The 16,341-nt window shown below is 51.4% G+C and overlaps 1 protein-coding gene across 1 annotated transcript; it reads right to left on the minus strand.

Moving 5' to 3' along the window:
* Positions 1-7,185: 7,185 nt before the first annotated feature.
* On the minus strand, positions 7,186-14,432 carry Tnni1 (troponin I1, slow skeletal type). Its single transcript, XM_038349803.1, is given in 6 exon segments — positions 7,186-7,293; positions 8,063-8,239; positions 9,257-9,346; positions 11,157-11,288; positions 11,779-11,820; positions 14,418-14,432. Coding segments are annotated over 6 exon segments (564 nt in total).
* Between the last annotated feature and the right edge of the window lie 1,909 nt (positions 14,433-16,341).

A 16,341-nucleotide genomic window follows, 5' to 3' on the forward strand; every position in this document is an offset into this window, starting at 1 on the left:
GCTCTCAGGGTTGCAAAGGGAGCGTAAGTGGCATAGCTGGCAAAGGTGACTATGTTCCTGTTCTCCAACATTTGCTTCCCTGGGTAGAAAAGGCTCTTGGACATGAACACCAGAGGAGAGGCCCGTGACTGTTCAGAGAGCGCGACTGGGACACAGAAGCCTGGAAAGGAATGAATGAAGGATGGTATCTCCAGCATCTCATGTTTTCTTGGCAGTGAAAATGAACACACTGCTGAGGGGTGAATTTTTGACCCTGCGTTGAAAGAGAAAAAAGAAAAATGCATGCATTTAGCTAAAGCTTACAGGAAGGCGTGAACCTCAGCAGTGCACAGGTTAGGGGTTCATAAACACATAGACATGTACAAAGACAGCCAGAGGAACGTGTAGCAGTCCCCTATCCTCAGGGGATCTAAGACTTAGAGAATGGCTGAAATCACAGAGAGTACCAACCCTGTATGTGATCTTTTTCCTATACATGCTTAAGAGAAAGCTTGGTTTATGACATAGACACAGTAGGAGATTACAAAGAATGGCTAAGAATAAAGAGCTGGCAGTGGTGCTCGATGGGAAAACATATGTTTAGCAATTATAAAGCCTTGGATTCATCACCTACACAGAAAACAAGCAAGTAAGCAAAAAAAAAAAAAAAAAAAAACCTAATGAAACAGAGCAAGTGGGGGCAGGGAGTGTTCATGCCTATAATCCCAGCACTTGTGATGCAGAGGTAGAAGGATTGCCAGGGGCTAGAGTCCAGCCTAAACTACATAGTGAGTTCCAGGCCAGTCTGAAATACAGAAAACGGGGGCGTGGCGGAGGGAGGGATGTAGAGACAATTGTAATCACACACTGTGATAAAATTGCCAGATATAAGACCTTTGTGCTTCGGAGCCATTAAGAAAATAGGGATTACTTAAAAGCAATAACTGTGATATCGCATAGCTTATCTGGGAACAGAGGTGGCCACATGGCTAACAATCAGAAGCTATACCAGGACACACAAAACAAGAGAATTCAGGTTCTAGGCAGGACAGCATAAGAGTTCATTATACTACTCAGAATAATGTGAGATTTTTAAATGGATAAATTACTTGTTTCTGGAATTTTTTCCCATTCAGTATTTTTGAGTCAGAGTTACCACAGATAACTGAAATTGTGGAGAAGGAAGACCCCTGTAAACACAAAACCGAGTGTCGTCTTTATTTACCTTCATGGAGGGGAAGGCGTTATGATGAGGGAGGAAGGGCCCACGGGGTCAAAGGTGTCTCACAATACCCTAAAACTGAAACTGAATGGTTGGGAGATGAGGGCATAGTTCAGTGGCTGAGATCTTGCCTGCATGCCCAAGAGTTCAAGCCACAGCACCAAAAAAATAAGTAAGTAGTGCACAGAGGGGTGCTCACTTTGTAATTCTTTATTTACACAATGTTTAAAATGTCAGCATGTGATGGTCACTTCCTACAAGGAAAACCCATTAAGGCAAAGCCTGCTGTGAGTGGGAAGCCCCTGACTAAGGGCAGGGGTTTCCTGTCATTTCACAGCCAAAGATAAGGCAAGAGGTCACCCCTCTTTTTCACTTCCTTGAGGTTCTGAGATACCCCACAACAGACATCCAGGCTCTGGAATCCCCCAAACACAAGACTTATAGGGCATCTTTTCCAGGAATGCTGGAATGGAAATCTGGGGGATCCCCAGCTCCGATCAGCTGATCTTTACACCCTGACATTTCAGTTCAGGCCACATTTTCCCTCTCCACTGAGCAGCCTCTGTGCCTTTGGCACTGTTGGAGAAGCGGGGAAAAAAATGAACAACACCCACATCCCAAGGACCCCAGACCAGTGGTCCCTGACTTTTGGTTATTGAAGTGGTGTTGCCAGTGTCTTAATTTGTAATTTAAGAACATTAGAAGACAGAGGGGTCCGTGCCTCAGGAGGATCTGAGTTCAAGATCAGCCCAGTCTACAAGGAGACCTTGTCTTAGAAGGCAATAAAAAACAATTAGCACACAGAGGCTATCTTAATACTAAAATAACAACTTGGAGATATGCATGCTTTGGAAGAACCACAGCTCTTTCTCCTTTTCTGCATTAGCTCTGGGACCCCCAAGCATCTGTGGTAGTGGCTCCTCAGCAGAACACAGCCGAGGAGCTAGGATCACAAATATCCATTTGGGAGGACATCCTCAGGAGAGCATCGGAACCAAACCACACAGTGTGTGCACCCCACTAACCAGTGGCAGCCGGCTCCCCATGCTGTGCCACGTAACCTGGCTCACCTTTCCTCTCAGCGGCCGTGGCAGTCACACATCTCTATCCCCAGGAGCTCAAAGGTAAAACACCTGCCTGTCACCCAGGGGAGGCATACTTCTGAACCCAAAGCAAAGGGCCAGGCTCGCCAAGCCTGTACTGGCGCCATTGGTGAGGGAGGCCACTTGCTGGCACTGGAGTCAAGCGGGGTCCTGAGGTGGACAGACTCCCCAGTCTCAGCCTCTGGCTGGGAAAACCAACACTTTCCTTCACTCAGTTGTCCAAGCAGACGGGAGTCAGGGGAGCTGTGTGCTAGTCCCGTGCAACCTTGAGAAGTCACTTTCCTTCTGAATGCCTCTGCACATTGACTGTAACACTCTGTGCCAATGACACAGGGTCACCAAAGTCCATCCTGTCTGCCTCAGTCTCGGGGTCTGGGGTCACAAGTCAGCTTGGGCATATATCCTGGGAATAAGGAACCCCTGCCCCTCTCTGTGTGCAGGCCCCACAGACTGGCAAACATTTTGAGGAAAGAGAACCCTGAGGGAATCAGGAAAGGAAGCTGTCATCTGCACCGGTCCTAGAGACCTGTCCCAGATTTCAGCAGCTTGGTCACCCACCTGGAACAAAGCTGCCCCCATGGCTGCCCAGCCCAGAGCCCTGTGGGGGGTGTGACTCACTTCGTGGGGGGCCATTGTGGCTAATGTTTAACCTGGCCACTCCTTCAGAATGACACTTTAGCCCCAGAAGTTCTGAGTACAGATCTGCCCTGTGTGCACCAGGCACTGAATGAGAATCAGACACACTGCCCCGTTTGGGACCCTGGGACTAGTGGGATCAAGACACCTCGTGAGAGAAAGGGAAGATGAAAACTGGCCTCCTGAGAACTCTAAGACAGGCAGGGTGGTAGCAGGTGGCATCCTGCCCTGGTCGTTCCTAACCAGGAGGGAGGGACATCCTGCCATCTCCAGCTGCAGAGAGAGGCATGCCCACACAGCTGCTGTGGGTTTGTTCACACCAGACATTCCCCGAAAAGGTCCTGGGCCTCTACCCTCAGCCTAGGTCCAACTATTTGAAGAAGTCCTCCCCTTTGCCGATGTGGGTCTGTCTTGCCTCCCACAGAATGGCTTTCCCTTTGGTAGGAATGAGAACGCCATGGTATACAGGTAGGATTCAGTGTGGAGTCCTTCCTGGGCAGTAACTAGTTGCACTCTGTTGTAGCAAGACTGATCCTTGAGAGAAAGCCCCAAGGCAAGTGGAACGGGGGTCCCCTGTGAAGTCACAGCTGTCAAACTCTGGCCCCTTACATCCTAGTGTCCTAAGCCCTCCAGGGCTCCATTTCTATGGCTTTACCTCCAAGCTTTTCTGAGAATGTATGACAAATTCTGATACAGCATTTGGCATGGTAAATTTGTCTTTGTTATCACTACAAACAGTGCCCTGGAAATAGTGAATGAGAGTCTGGATGCTGGCAGACTCCTACGGTTAAGTTCTATCTCCCTCCTTGCTTTGTGACTATAGGAGTCTTTAGACTTCCTGCGCTGTGCCTCCCTGGGGCATGGGGATGGGGACAGTGCCGTCTCGCAGGGCCGATGTGAAGGTTAAATAACTACAGTATCTGAAGTAGTTAGTGCCTGGCACATGGTCACATGTCTTGTGTGGGAACTGCCAATCAAGGAGAGGCCCCGGGGCTTACTCCTGCTTATAGCCATATCCGGTCATGTGGACTGTGGGCATCCATGCAGAATCAGGTCTCAACAAAGGACCCTTTACAGAGTTCCCCATTGCTGAGGCCCATCTTCTCCTTGCCATGCAGAGGACCAATCTTCCCCAGATAAGTGTGGGTATCAGTCTGGGCTCTAGTCATCCTCACGGAAATGTCTCAGGGCACCCGAAGCAGAAGAATGGGGCTGCTGACCTTCCGGAGTTGTCTGCATGGGTCCTCTGCCCTTTGCCAGAGGGCCACAGGCTTAGGTGTGTAGGGAGCCTCACCTCCTTGCAGCCCTCTGTGTCGCATGTTTGCTTTGAGTCAGAATTGGGGCTGGTCTCCCACCTCTACAGGGCAGGGTGGAGACCCCAGTCTGTCAAAGCCCTAGGTTAATAGTCTACTGTCAGACTGAGATTTGCCTCAGGAACTTGAGGCCAGGTTCTATCAAAGGTTTGGGAAGAGACAAAACATTGAGACATGCTTTGGAGCCAGGCCAACTGGGAGGAACCCGTGAGGCAAGGAAGGGTAAGTTTCTTGGCTGCCCAGGCACGAAGCCTCACCCTGTGCTCTGTGGCATGAACCAGCCCTGTCAGGTTCCCCAACGTGCTCTCTCTCACTCTCTCTCTCTCTGTTTGTGTATGTGTAACTGGGTGTAACTATGACTACAGGTATGTGCACACAGTAAGCGTGCTCTTTGCACACCCCTGACTCTCTGCCTACTCGTGTGCTTGTAGCAAAAACCCTGTGCTAGATGCTGCCTTTCCTAATGCACCCCAAGTTGCTGGTCCCACTGCCACAGGCAGGCTGAGCATACCTGCCCCAGACTGTGCCCCAAGAGGTAACAACACCGTACTTTGCACCAGCCATTGGCATTCATACCAGATAACACATGGAGATCAGAGGGTAGAGCCTGGTATCTCTGGGGCAGCTCAGCCTCTGCGGGGACTAGTCCTGGGGACCAATTACTTCCCTGTAAGCTTAGATCAGGAACTGCCATTGACAGACACCTCCTTAAAAGCCAAGTTCCACTCTGGCCCAGAATGCTGCTTTTTGCTCCTTTAAGGGGAGTGGGGGTGGGGTAACAACTCAAGAGCACAGAAATGTCCACAGTCCCTCATTACACCTACTCCTCTCCCCTGGGTTAAGGCCCTCTCCGGTTTTGGGCCCAAACATTAGTGAGATAGAAAAAGGAACTGGGCCAAAAGTCAAACCACTGGCAGGACCACCATGGGTCAAGAATGAGTCTCGGAGGTGTTTAACTGAGAGTGTGAGGAGAAACTGAGGGCCCTGACACACTCTTGCCCTCTGGGAAGGGCCAGAGGGTCCACGCAGAGGACTCAGGAAGTCCTCCTTCTGCCTTCTGCACCTCCAGTAAGAGAGGAAGTGATTTGGAGCAGACAGCAAGGACCTTAGCAGCCAGACCCAGAGATGAGGGATGGAGCCTCCTGGTGACCAGACATGGAACTTCAGCATGTCCCTCCTGAGAGGCTAGAGCGCAGGAAACTTAGCCCCCCCCCCCCCACCCCCACCCCCGTTCCCGCAGACCAGAAGAGAGGCTGGAAGCACCTTGACCCGTTGGTCCACAAGGGTTAGGTGCATGGAAGGCACTGGATAGTCCATGTTTGTGGAGGCTAGGGAAATCAGTAGGGGTATGATACCAAATGGGATGCCCCTCTGACAGTCTAGAATAGGACACATCTGCTGTCAGAGGTCCTGGCTTGAGAGAGCTGAGGATTCTGGATGCTGAGAGTGTGTGATGGATGGCACTGTGCCTTGGGAGAAAGATTCCTTGGGGCGCATTAGCATAGCAGGCTGTCACCAAACCCTTAGCCTTCCATTCTGATCCTGAGCTCCTGACTCAAGGCTGAAGTTTTTCAAATCCCTTTTCACAGACTCCCTGTCTTCACTTTCTTCTGAGCACTAACCACAGAGCTACGGGAACCAGCAGGAACCTGGATTTTTAATGAGGAGTTGTGATGTCTGTGGACATGGCAGGTAGGAACAGAGATGGGGGTACCAAGATGGGACTGTAAGGAAGGCGTTCTCTCTGCCTCCCTCTCCAGCCTGTGGCCCCTCGGCGTGGCTGGATAACTCCAGTGTGCCTCGTGGGTTACTGGAAGCCCATGCTGCTGGCTTAAGGTCTCAGACACTCGCGTCTCTCTTCTCCTTTGGGTGCCATTTCATCCCGGCTCCAAAGGTGACCATGTAGGCTGGAGGGAGGAAGGACATAGCAGGGATGCTCCAGCATTGGCAGAAAAATGGGTGAGTGGGGCTGGAGGAAGGAGCCCAAAGCATGACCCCAGAGTCATACAGCAAGCCAACCTGCAAGGACAGAGAGGAGACACTATCAAACAGACCCTAGCGATGCATGCCATTTAGGCATCACTGATTGACACAGCGCGCATGGTCCCCACCATTCCTGGGGCTTCTCCTTTGCGACACCCATGGGACTCCTCAGCTGCTCTGCCCAGAACCTGAGCTCCCTCTCTCTCCACACTTACACAGCTCCTCGGCTGGAGCCTGTCCTCTCATCTTCCATGACTGGGTTCCTCCCACTGCTGCTGACCTTTGCACCCTCAGCCCTTCCCTTTCCTTTGTGAATCCTCTCCTATCCCTAACTGAGATGTGCTCTGGGGAGAGAGCCTTGTCTGCTCTGTGTTGCTGTAAACCTGCCCACTGTGCCTCCTTTCCATGCTCCCACAGCAGGACTTTAATGCCCAATTCCACCTCTTTGTCAATCCCTCCCGACCTGGGGAGGGGGGCTTAGCATCTCTGACCTGGTGTCCCCCTAGAGCACTGACTAGGGTGCTTCTTTGAGTGAATACAAGGAAAGGACATCACCAAGGACAGTAGAAGACGGGAGACTCTTGGAGAATTAGAGCTGGAAGGACCTTGGGGAACATCTAACCTTAGACTCTCAGACTCTGACTGCCTCGGGATTTCCTAGGGTCCCCTGGCCACACAGTTCCCAATCCAACCATTTGCAGCCAGGAACACATGGAAACTGCCAGGCCCGGGACCACCCATCTGGTACAAGCCCCAGTTTGCAGGTGAGAGGACCTGACACAGGCATGCCATGCCCAGAGTCTGAAGGCACTAGAGTGGGCACCTGCGCCCGAGAGAGCTGACTCCTCAGAGTTCTCCTGCACGCTGCATCAGCCTCCCATCCCTTATGTATCCTGAGTGCCCTGGGGACTCTGAGGGACCCCAGGATGAGCCCCCTCTCCAGGCACCTCTACTGTGAAGTCGGGGACTTGGCAGCATCAAACATCTTCTTGCGGCCTTCCATGCCAGACATGGCCTCCACATTCTTCCTCCAGTCTCCCACCTCCACTGGCCGCTCCTGTGGGTAGCCCACAACCATGTTAGAAACTCACCAGGCTGCAGGGGCTACGAAGGGCCCCTGAGCTCAACAGACATTAGATGGAAGAGAATCCACCTCCTCGAAGAAACCCCGATGCTCCTGCCCAGCATGTGATGGAAGATGCCTTGGCCAGACAGGGGCACAGGTCATGCTGAGGCTCCATAGACAATGTGAGGCTGTGTGGATGGGAGGTCCTAGGGTACTGTGATCGGGGGACAGAGCTGCTTTCCAGTGTATCACAGGCCAGCCTCACCTCCAAGCCCCATTACAGCCCCCCGTGTGACACACCACAGCTCAGGGTCACCTCCTCCATTTGACTTGTTCCTGTTTTGTCAGCTTGCGGTCTAGCCTGTTTATCTATTAGGCTTCCTGGGCTGGAGATTGTTCTCTCACACTTGCTTTTCACAGTGCCTGTCAGCTCTGGGCATACACTGTGAGGCTGTTGTTTGCTAGGCAAGTAATCGAACCCAGTTCTCCAATTTCTACAACTCATGTTGTCACAGCCGCAGTGAGAAGCCGTGGTGACAGGGACAATAGTCGCCCCTGAACTGGCACTGAATTCCTCAGTCAGCCCAGGCTTCCCCTCAGATTGGAAGCAGCCCGTCTTCCCTCTTCTGACTCTGACCTCACAGGGGGCTCTAGAATATTCAAGATCACAGACTGACTTAAAACACCTCACGCTGTGTGAGAAGCGACCGGTAAAGGCTCGTAGGCAGCAGGAGGAAGAGTCTGAGGAGAGTGGCCCTACCTTCTCTGTGTCGTCTTTCTTCACAGACTTGAGGTTGGCCCGTAGGTCCATGGATACCTTGTGCTTGGAGCCCAGTAAGGCTCGGAGCATGGCGTCGGCTGAGACACGAACCCGACGCAGGGGTGGACGCTTGAACTTCCCACGGAGGTCCAGGACCTTCAGCTTCAGGTCCTTAATCTGTAGGAAGGAAGGAGCCAGGCTGTATGGAGGGGACACTAGATCCGGACCTCTCTTCCTGGGGACCCAACTGCTAGGCTTCCAGCTAGAGACATACCCCAAGTTTCCCAGGCTCCGTGCTAGATTCTCCGAGGTACTCAGAACCACCTATCCGTTTCCAAACAGTCACGGTGAACTTTTCACAGATTTAAGCTCAGTACTTAACCTCACCCCTTCCCTGTCACCAAGCCTCAAATAAACGAAAAGTCACTAAGCCTTGTGTGGAGTGTGAACTGTTTTTCTCTGTCCCTCCATCTTTAGCCTGGCTGCTCAATCCCTGTCCAGGGGTCCTGCAGAGCAGCTGAGCCTAGACTGACCCAGCAGGTAGAAAAGTCCTACATCCTACACCCTGGGAATCCCAGGGTGTGGTCTGTGAGGGAGTTTTCTGGAGTTTAATGACATCACACATCACCCTCCTGGCAAGAGGAAGTGGGTAAGGGAAGCAGCCCACCTGCACCGGAAGTCCCGCCTTTCCCCATTCTTCTCTGCTGGCTGACCCTAATGCTCTCACGCCCCACTGCTGACAGAGAACTGGAGTGGGGATAATCAGAGAGCCGCGTGCATACTAGGACCCCTGTTCTGTGGCTTGAGCCAAGAAAGTTCTCAGCCTTTGTGAGTCTTGGAGTCCTCATTAGTCAGGCTTAGGTAATAGTCCCCATGTCACCCACGGGCATATAGGGAGGATCAAAGGATGGCACCACACATGAAAGCCCTTCAGGAAGGTAAGATGTCATTAACAGACATCTGATTACTTGTGTGGGAGAGCAAAGGCAGCAACTTCTGAAGAGCTCACGTGACAGGTGGGGAGGAAGTTTGCTCACGTGTGACCATCCTTCCCGCCCATTGCCCATATCCGGTCTATGGGGCTAGGGTGGGAAGCTAAAGCTTCACGCTGACAGGCTCGGCCATGCGATGTCCAGCCCGCCCAGCGCTGGCCCAGCCCAGGCCCAGCCTCCTAGCACCCTCCCTGGGGCTTACCTCCCTCGTGTTGTGGAGGCATTTGGCCTCAATATCGTATCGCTCCTCATCCACCACCTCCACCTTGGCATGTAGCTCTCGGCACAAGTCCTGGGGGAGCAGAGTGAAGTCATGAGGGTGGAGGAGAGGGGAAAGCGACACCAAATCCAGCATCCCTTTTCCGTCTCCACACTGAGCATGCTCGGCCCTATGGCCCATTGCTATGTCAGAAGTGTGATCCCAACGGAAGCTGCTAGAGGCTCCATCGTGGCAACACCTCAGAGTGGAAGCCTTTGCTCTCTTTTCTGCTCTCCGCGGGCTTTCTTTTTCCAGCTTTTTGTAAATGTTAACTTGTTTTTTCCTTTTTATTTTTAGATCATGTCAGTATGTAGTCCAGCTGGTCTGAAAGCACTGTCATTGAGGGTACCTAGGCACGGATTCACAATCCCCACATACATGGATTCACGGAAACTGTGAGAGGACACACAAGACCCACGCATGCTCAACCCCAGCGCTGAGAAAGGAAAGTAGACACAGAGCCCCGCCCCGCCCCTAACCAAGAAGCTGTCTGTGACGGATGGTTACTGTGAGGGGAATCCGCTTTCTGTACTGGAGTGTCCCTGGTTCATGAAGGCCCAGGCCCAGGGCGGATGGCCAGCACAAAATGGACTCCACGTCTCCATGCTTCTTTTGGTTTTGTTTTTTATCTTATTCATACTCTCTCTCTCTCTCTCTCTCTCTCTCTCTCTCTCTCTCTCTCTCTCTCTCACACACACACACACACACACACACACACACAGGATCGCACTATGTAGGTCTGTCCTGGCTCACTCTGTAGACCTTGAACTCACAGAGATCTGCCTGCCTTTGAGTGCTGGGGTTAAAAAGGAGCGCCACCACACTCCTGACTTTCTCTCTTCCTCCCTTCCTTCCTTCTTTCCTCTTTGTTTTGATTTTCATTTTTTTGGTTATTTTTGTTGTTTTATAACATAACATAAAGTTGAGTGGCCCAGGAGGTAAGAATCTGGGAAGATCTGGGGGAAATATGATCAAAATGTATTGCATAGAAAAGTTTAAAAAAACAAAACAACAAAAAAAAATCTTTCAGCCGGGTGGTGGTGGTGCACGCCTTTAATCCCAGCAGAGGCAGGCGGATCTCTGTGAGTTTGAGGCCAGCTTGGCCTACAGAGGTAGTTCCAGGACAGGTTCCAAAGCTACAGAGAAACCCTGTCTTGAAAAAGAAAAGAAAAGAAAAGTTTCAATAAAAAAGTTTTTTAGTTTACAATCTTCCAGCCCCTATCTCCTGAGCACTGAGACTACAAACACATGCCTCTACACAAGGCTCATAGTTGTTTTCTTAAAAAAATAGTGTTATCATAAAAGGAACATAAGTTAATAGTACAAAATTAATAGTAGAAAAACTATATGTTAAACATATGAAAACTATATGTTAAACATATGTGTTAAACTATATGTTAAACTAAGTTAATAGTAGAAAACTGTATGTTAAGCAAAAATAATAGAATTAAACTAGCCACTTCCATGGGAGACACGTAGAAATATTTGCATCTAGTCTCTTCTCGTCAGTCATTGGCGTTAAAGTGATTGCTAACTGATTCAAAACAATAAAGCCTCGTCTCTAAAAGGAGGGCAAATCTCTGAAGGAATGGCCTTCCTAAATCCTGCCCATCTCCCAGGCCATGCCATTGCACCAGCTGCTGGGAAGCCAGTCCCTGGTTCTGCCCAACTAAGTCCATTCTCCCCTCCGGGACTCCCCTCTCAAGTCTTTAAAATGGAGTGTCGCATTGCCACCTCGAGTGTTGTGAGACTGGGTGTTGGGGGCAGGAGGGCACCTTGTAAGTTACAGAGCTGAGTTAGTTCAAAACCCACAGAGGGTCCCTTCCCGGCCTGCCGAGCTTACCTGCAGGGCGCTGAGGGACAGGCCTCTGGTCTGCAGCGTGGGGATGCGCTCCGCTAGGTAACGCACCTTCTCGGCCTCTCGCTCCTCATGTTCCTGCTCCCAGCACTCCTTGGCCTTGGCTAGCATCAGGCTCTGCAAAGGACAAAGTCACTGAACCAAGGCTGGTTCCTCATATTCCCTACCCAGCACCACCGAGTGTGGGGAAAGAGCCTCCAGACTCAGCAGGCCAGATCTGAGCCCATTGCTCTGTGTGGCAGTGTGTGCAGTAGCTGCTGGCAGGCCTTGTGTAAGTCACACAGAGTGGCTCACGTGGCATACCCAGTCTCCCTCTTCCATCCTTGTTATCCCTTCTGTCCCACAGTGTTCCAAAGAGAGAAACATAGCAAATGAACCATGTCCCTTCCTCTCCCTCCACCAAGGAACCCCTATCCAGGCTCGTATCCGCTGCATCTATGGCACCCAGGAGAGGCCGGAGATACAAGTCACTGGTCACCAGTCAGCCCCGGCAATGCACAGGCTTCTTCCCTTACCCTTGCTTGGTCTCCCTCCTTCCCCTTCCTGCCCTCCCCACCCCTTTGAGTCTGTATGGCTGCCTCTCCATCTCCCATGAAACCATCCTCACCTTCAGCATGAGTTTGCGGGAGGCAGTGATCTTGGATTTCCTCTGAGGACGAGAAGGAGAGACCAGTGATAAGGTAAAGGCGATATAACTGGAATTCTGGTACAGACCAGCACAGCACCAGCTGCAGTTCTTCATCATTACCCAGAATCCTCTGCTTGCTTTAGGGCTTTTCAAACTCATCTTTGGAACTGAACCAGTCAAGTTCAGAGAGTGATATAGTCAACTACGTTGAAGCCCTGCCTTCCAGTCCTCCCTCTGCTGGCAGGATTCTGCAGATATGCCTCCTGTGGGTACCTCCTCATCTGCAAGGGAGCATGCTGACAGCTGTACTTAGTCCACAGTGCCGCCAAGATACAATGAGGGCACAGATAAGCAACCTTTGCGAAAAGCCTAAAACGGGCGTATGTTTTAGCACTCCAGGTGATAATGCGGCTCTGTTCTGATGTTCTTTCACGCCAGAGACATACACTACTGGTTTCCCAAATAAGGGAAGTAGTCTTTGTGGACATCAAACTGCCCTACAAGTGACCGTCACCACGGAATTCTCTAAGATAAGAAAACACTGCTGTGTCTTCTAATCAAAACGAGCAAGCAAATTCTTTGTTTTGTTGTTGCTGTTTTGCTTTTTTGTTTTGGGTTTTTTTTTCTAGACAGGTTTTATCTGTGTAGCCCTGGCTGTCCTGGAACTTGATCTGTAGACCAGGCTGCCTCAGATTCAGAGATCCACCTCCAGGTGCTGGGATAAAAGGTGCAGGCAAATCCTTGATAACTAGGTAGATATGTTTTAAGAACGTTTTGGAAGTCCCCGCCAAGGCTAGGCATGGTGGGTCATATGTGTAATCTCAGCACTCTTGGGGCTAAAACAGGATACTCACGTGTTGTGGACCATTGTGAAAGGACAAGGGCTACACAGAAGAACCTATCTAAAAGAATTTTTAAAGTCCCAGCCCAGTGGCAGTGTCCCCCATGTGGTGAAGGTGACAGAGACCATCAGTGCTAACTAATGGGACCATGAGGCTCGGGAGTCTTGTGTCACTCCTGGGTTTCTCCTTGCCACTCCCACGGAGCGCCTGCCTATTCCAGGTGTGATCCACCCTGGGAGAGCACAGGTTTGTCCTGCCATAGGTCAGGCAGAAGTGATGAGGCTTTGTGGGAGTGGCTGGGGAGGCAATGGATGAGCTTTAGCACACTGAGCACACAACTTCTGATCTGCTCACAGTGGCTTACCTTTTCGTCTTTGAAAGCCTACACTCTAGGTAATGAGAGAAGTGGCCGGTTGCTGTAGCCATTACAGCCCCTGGTTCACCCATGCAGACATACCATGGCAAAAGACCTTTCACAGTCTTGTTTCCTCATTGCTCAGTAAGTATATGACCTCTTCAGCTAACCGACAGTCCCTGGAGACTCACTCTAACAGGAGCCTCTGGAAGCTCGAGGGTCCATAGGTCACTGGAAAATAGTGTATTTGCTTCTCCTGAGACTATCCAGGCCCGGTGTTCCCTCAGTCGGTGACGCTGCCTCTCCAATTGAGTCAGCCAGCGCATCGCCTGTTCCTTCCGTCCTCACCCCAGGCAATATGCACACTGTGTTCTCAGCAGCCTGAGGAAATGTGCACCGCAGAGTGGCAGAGTGTTCAGAACCAGGGTGACCACAATCCCAAGAAGAATCTAAGGCCACAGCTTCACTCCCTCCTCAACGTTCAAACACAGCCTTCACCTTTCAGACATAGCTTTGCACAGCATCAGCGTTTCAATGGGCAGAATGATGCCCCCAGGGATGCAGGAATATTGAGAGAAGCTGAGGGAGAAGCCATGCCTGAGGGGCACTGTGCCCTGGAGCAGCAGCTCCCTGCATCCTGGGAGCCCAGCATCATAGAGACTCTTCACTTGTTGTTTCTCTTCTCCTGGGAGGTTTCTCAGTCACTGGCATAGCCACCCCTCCCTGACTTCTCTTCAGGCCCACCCCACCTTCATCACGCTGAAGAACTAAGAAACCCCAGCATTACTCACCTCCCTTTAGGCACCCATCACAGGAAGGACCGGAGGACAGAGCAGAGCATAGAGTGGGTGGGAACAAAGAACACAACATGAGCAACAACAGAACCAAGCACCTTTGTTGCGGAGGAGGGCACGGGTAGCAATGGCATGTCTGGAAGACATTAGCCATCGGGAAGGGGACCACTTCAGGGTTTCAGTAAGTAAGAATATAAAAACCCAACAACCTTCTGGGCTACTGGACTTCCCTTTTGGGAGATGTTGGTCATTCACAGTTGCAGGAGTTCTAGTGGGAGCCCTTATAAAGCTTTGACAGAGGGCCACAGTTAATGCAAAAACTTCTCTCCCTGGAATGAAGCCTCATTCATGCCCATGTGACATGGTAGCCTAGTATGTTCAGTTCATTGATGGATACTGACAAGCCAGCTCTGAGACACAGGCCAATGTGGGAGTGAGCTCTGCTCAGCTGAGGGAGTTCCTGGACACCTCAGGGAAGCAATGCGTGCTGACCAGAAACTAAGGTCCATCCTTATCTCAGGAGCTTCTGCTGGGAGTAGCCTGGGGGAGGGGTGAGCCAGGCTGTCCACAACATCAGTGATGAAGGGGGACATGCCTCCCAGGAACCCTGCATGGGGATGGAACAACTTACACTTCCGGCATGGCGGTAGCAAGGCGGCACCTAGAAGGGACAGAGGAGTCATTAATGGCAAAACCGTACCCTCAGCTGTGAACCCCTTGTAGGTGTGGGGAGTTAGACAACAGGAAATGTCAACATGGCAGATGCCAACAGGATACCTCATCTGTTCTGCTTAATCAAAGACAAAACAGAACCTAAGGACAAAATCCTCCAGGGACCAGCAAAGCCTAACACGTTTGCCTATGGTTATTTCCAGAAAAATATGCTGACTCTGGTGAAAAACAGAGAGGAATCCATAGACAACGTGGTTGGGAGGGACGAATGGGACTTGATCGCGGGAGACTTGACCATGCAGCTGAATCCAGATGTCACCTGTGGATTAGGACTCAGGAAAGGTGCAGGAGGAGAGAGGAGCACAGAGACTGGCGTGCAGCTGGCTGCTGGGTGCCTTTGGGCCTAACTCCTGAGTGCCAAGGGTAGGTGGCAAGAAGCCCTGAGTAGAGAGGTTAAGGCAGGAGGGAAAAAATTTCTCATGTGTCTTCACTCTTTCTTGGCCAGTTTTCCTCTCAGCAAAATTGAAGCTTAGATAAGTGTTGGGCTTCTTAGTATTTGGCCCTCGGACCTTTTGTTCAAACCACATCTCACTTGGAAGCAAAGCAAGATCAATCTCTAAAGGCATGACGGCCCTGGCTAAAGGAGTCGGCATAAGAGCCTGGCATCCTCTGAGAGAACACAGCTGCTGAGCAGTCCGAAGCTGCTGACAGGCCGTCTCTGGGCCCAGGCCAAGGCGGGCTTCTGAAGGCTGCAGAGGCTACAGGCCTTATTCAATCTTTTGCCTGGGCCCTGACGTAGAGCATCCCGGAGCGCGGAGGCGGAAAGTAGAGAAAATGACCATACGGAAGCTCAGGGAAGCGGGAGCAGCCAGGCTGAGAACAAATGTGTAGGGTAGGTCAGAAGGACTGAGACGGTGAGGAGTGGACGAAGCGCTGTATATACAGGGGCAGGTATGGAGTTCGGAGTCCATATTTAGATTTGGTTCATGAACCTAGTTTGGAGCACTACAGGGCCCTTGCAAGGTGCCCAGCAGTAATGTCATTCCATAGCCACCCTTCTTGTGCCTGAGCCCAGTGACCAGGCTTGGCCCTCCTCTCCTGAATCCTAGCCTGTTAGGGAGCCATCCACCTAAGCTTTAGTCATGGGGAGAGTGAGGTTAGGTGGGAGGTGACCCTAGAGTCTCAGCTGTCCTCGGGGTCACAGGGGAAGGGATGTGGGAACCATCCACGCATTCCCAAGATGCTTAGCTGAAATTAGATTCCATGCTCAGCTGCTGGTCAAGAGCTTTGCTCTTCTGAAGACACCGGGGAAGTCCAAAAAGAAACACTGGCTGACAAAGACCCACCCCACCCACGCCTGTTTGGCCTCTAGGAATGCAAGGCACAGCCGAGTAGGTCTCACATCTGTCTCCCTGTGATGTGCTTCACCCTGGTGGGCATTTAGCCATGCCTGTCCTTCTTCGATCCCTTAGAGAGCCCACTGTCGCCAGTGTGAGGCCCACTGCTGGGGCCAACCTGGGCTTCCTGCCAAGTTGCAGGCAGTCCCCAACTGCCTCACTGACAAATGCCAGGCCCAGGGGTCCCACATCAAGCATGAGGCCCTGACCTGTGCTCTGACACCCACATTGACAGGCTCAGAAGACAAGCAGGAACCTAATTAGAAGCCAGGATGTAGATAGCAGAGAGGCTGGAGGGCCGGATTCCATCTGTACCGTAAGTGGAAAATGAGGAGATAACAGAAAACACAGAAGTAGAGGGAAGGGAACAGTCTCTGGGGCCTGATTCAATGCTCACCTCAGCTTTCCACACCAAGCCTGAATGTGTGTGAGTGTGTAAACCTGTGTGAGAGACAGCACAGAGAAAGAAACTGGCCTCTTGA

This window comes from Arvicola amphibius, chromosome 12 (genome assembly GCF_903992535.2).
Source record: "Arvicola amphibius chromosome 12, mArvAmp1.2, whole genome shotgun sequence".
Taxonomy (NCBI): Eukaryota; Metazoa; Chordata; class Mammalia; order Rodentia; family Cricetidae; genus Arvicola; species Arvicola amphibius.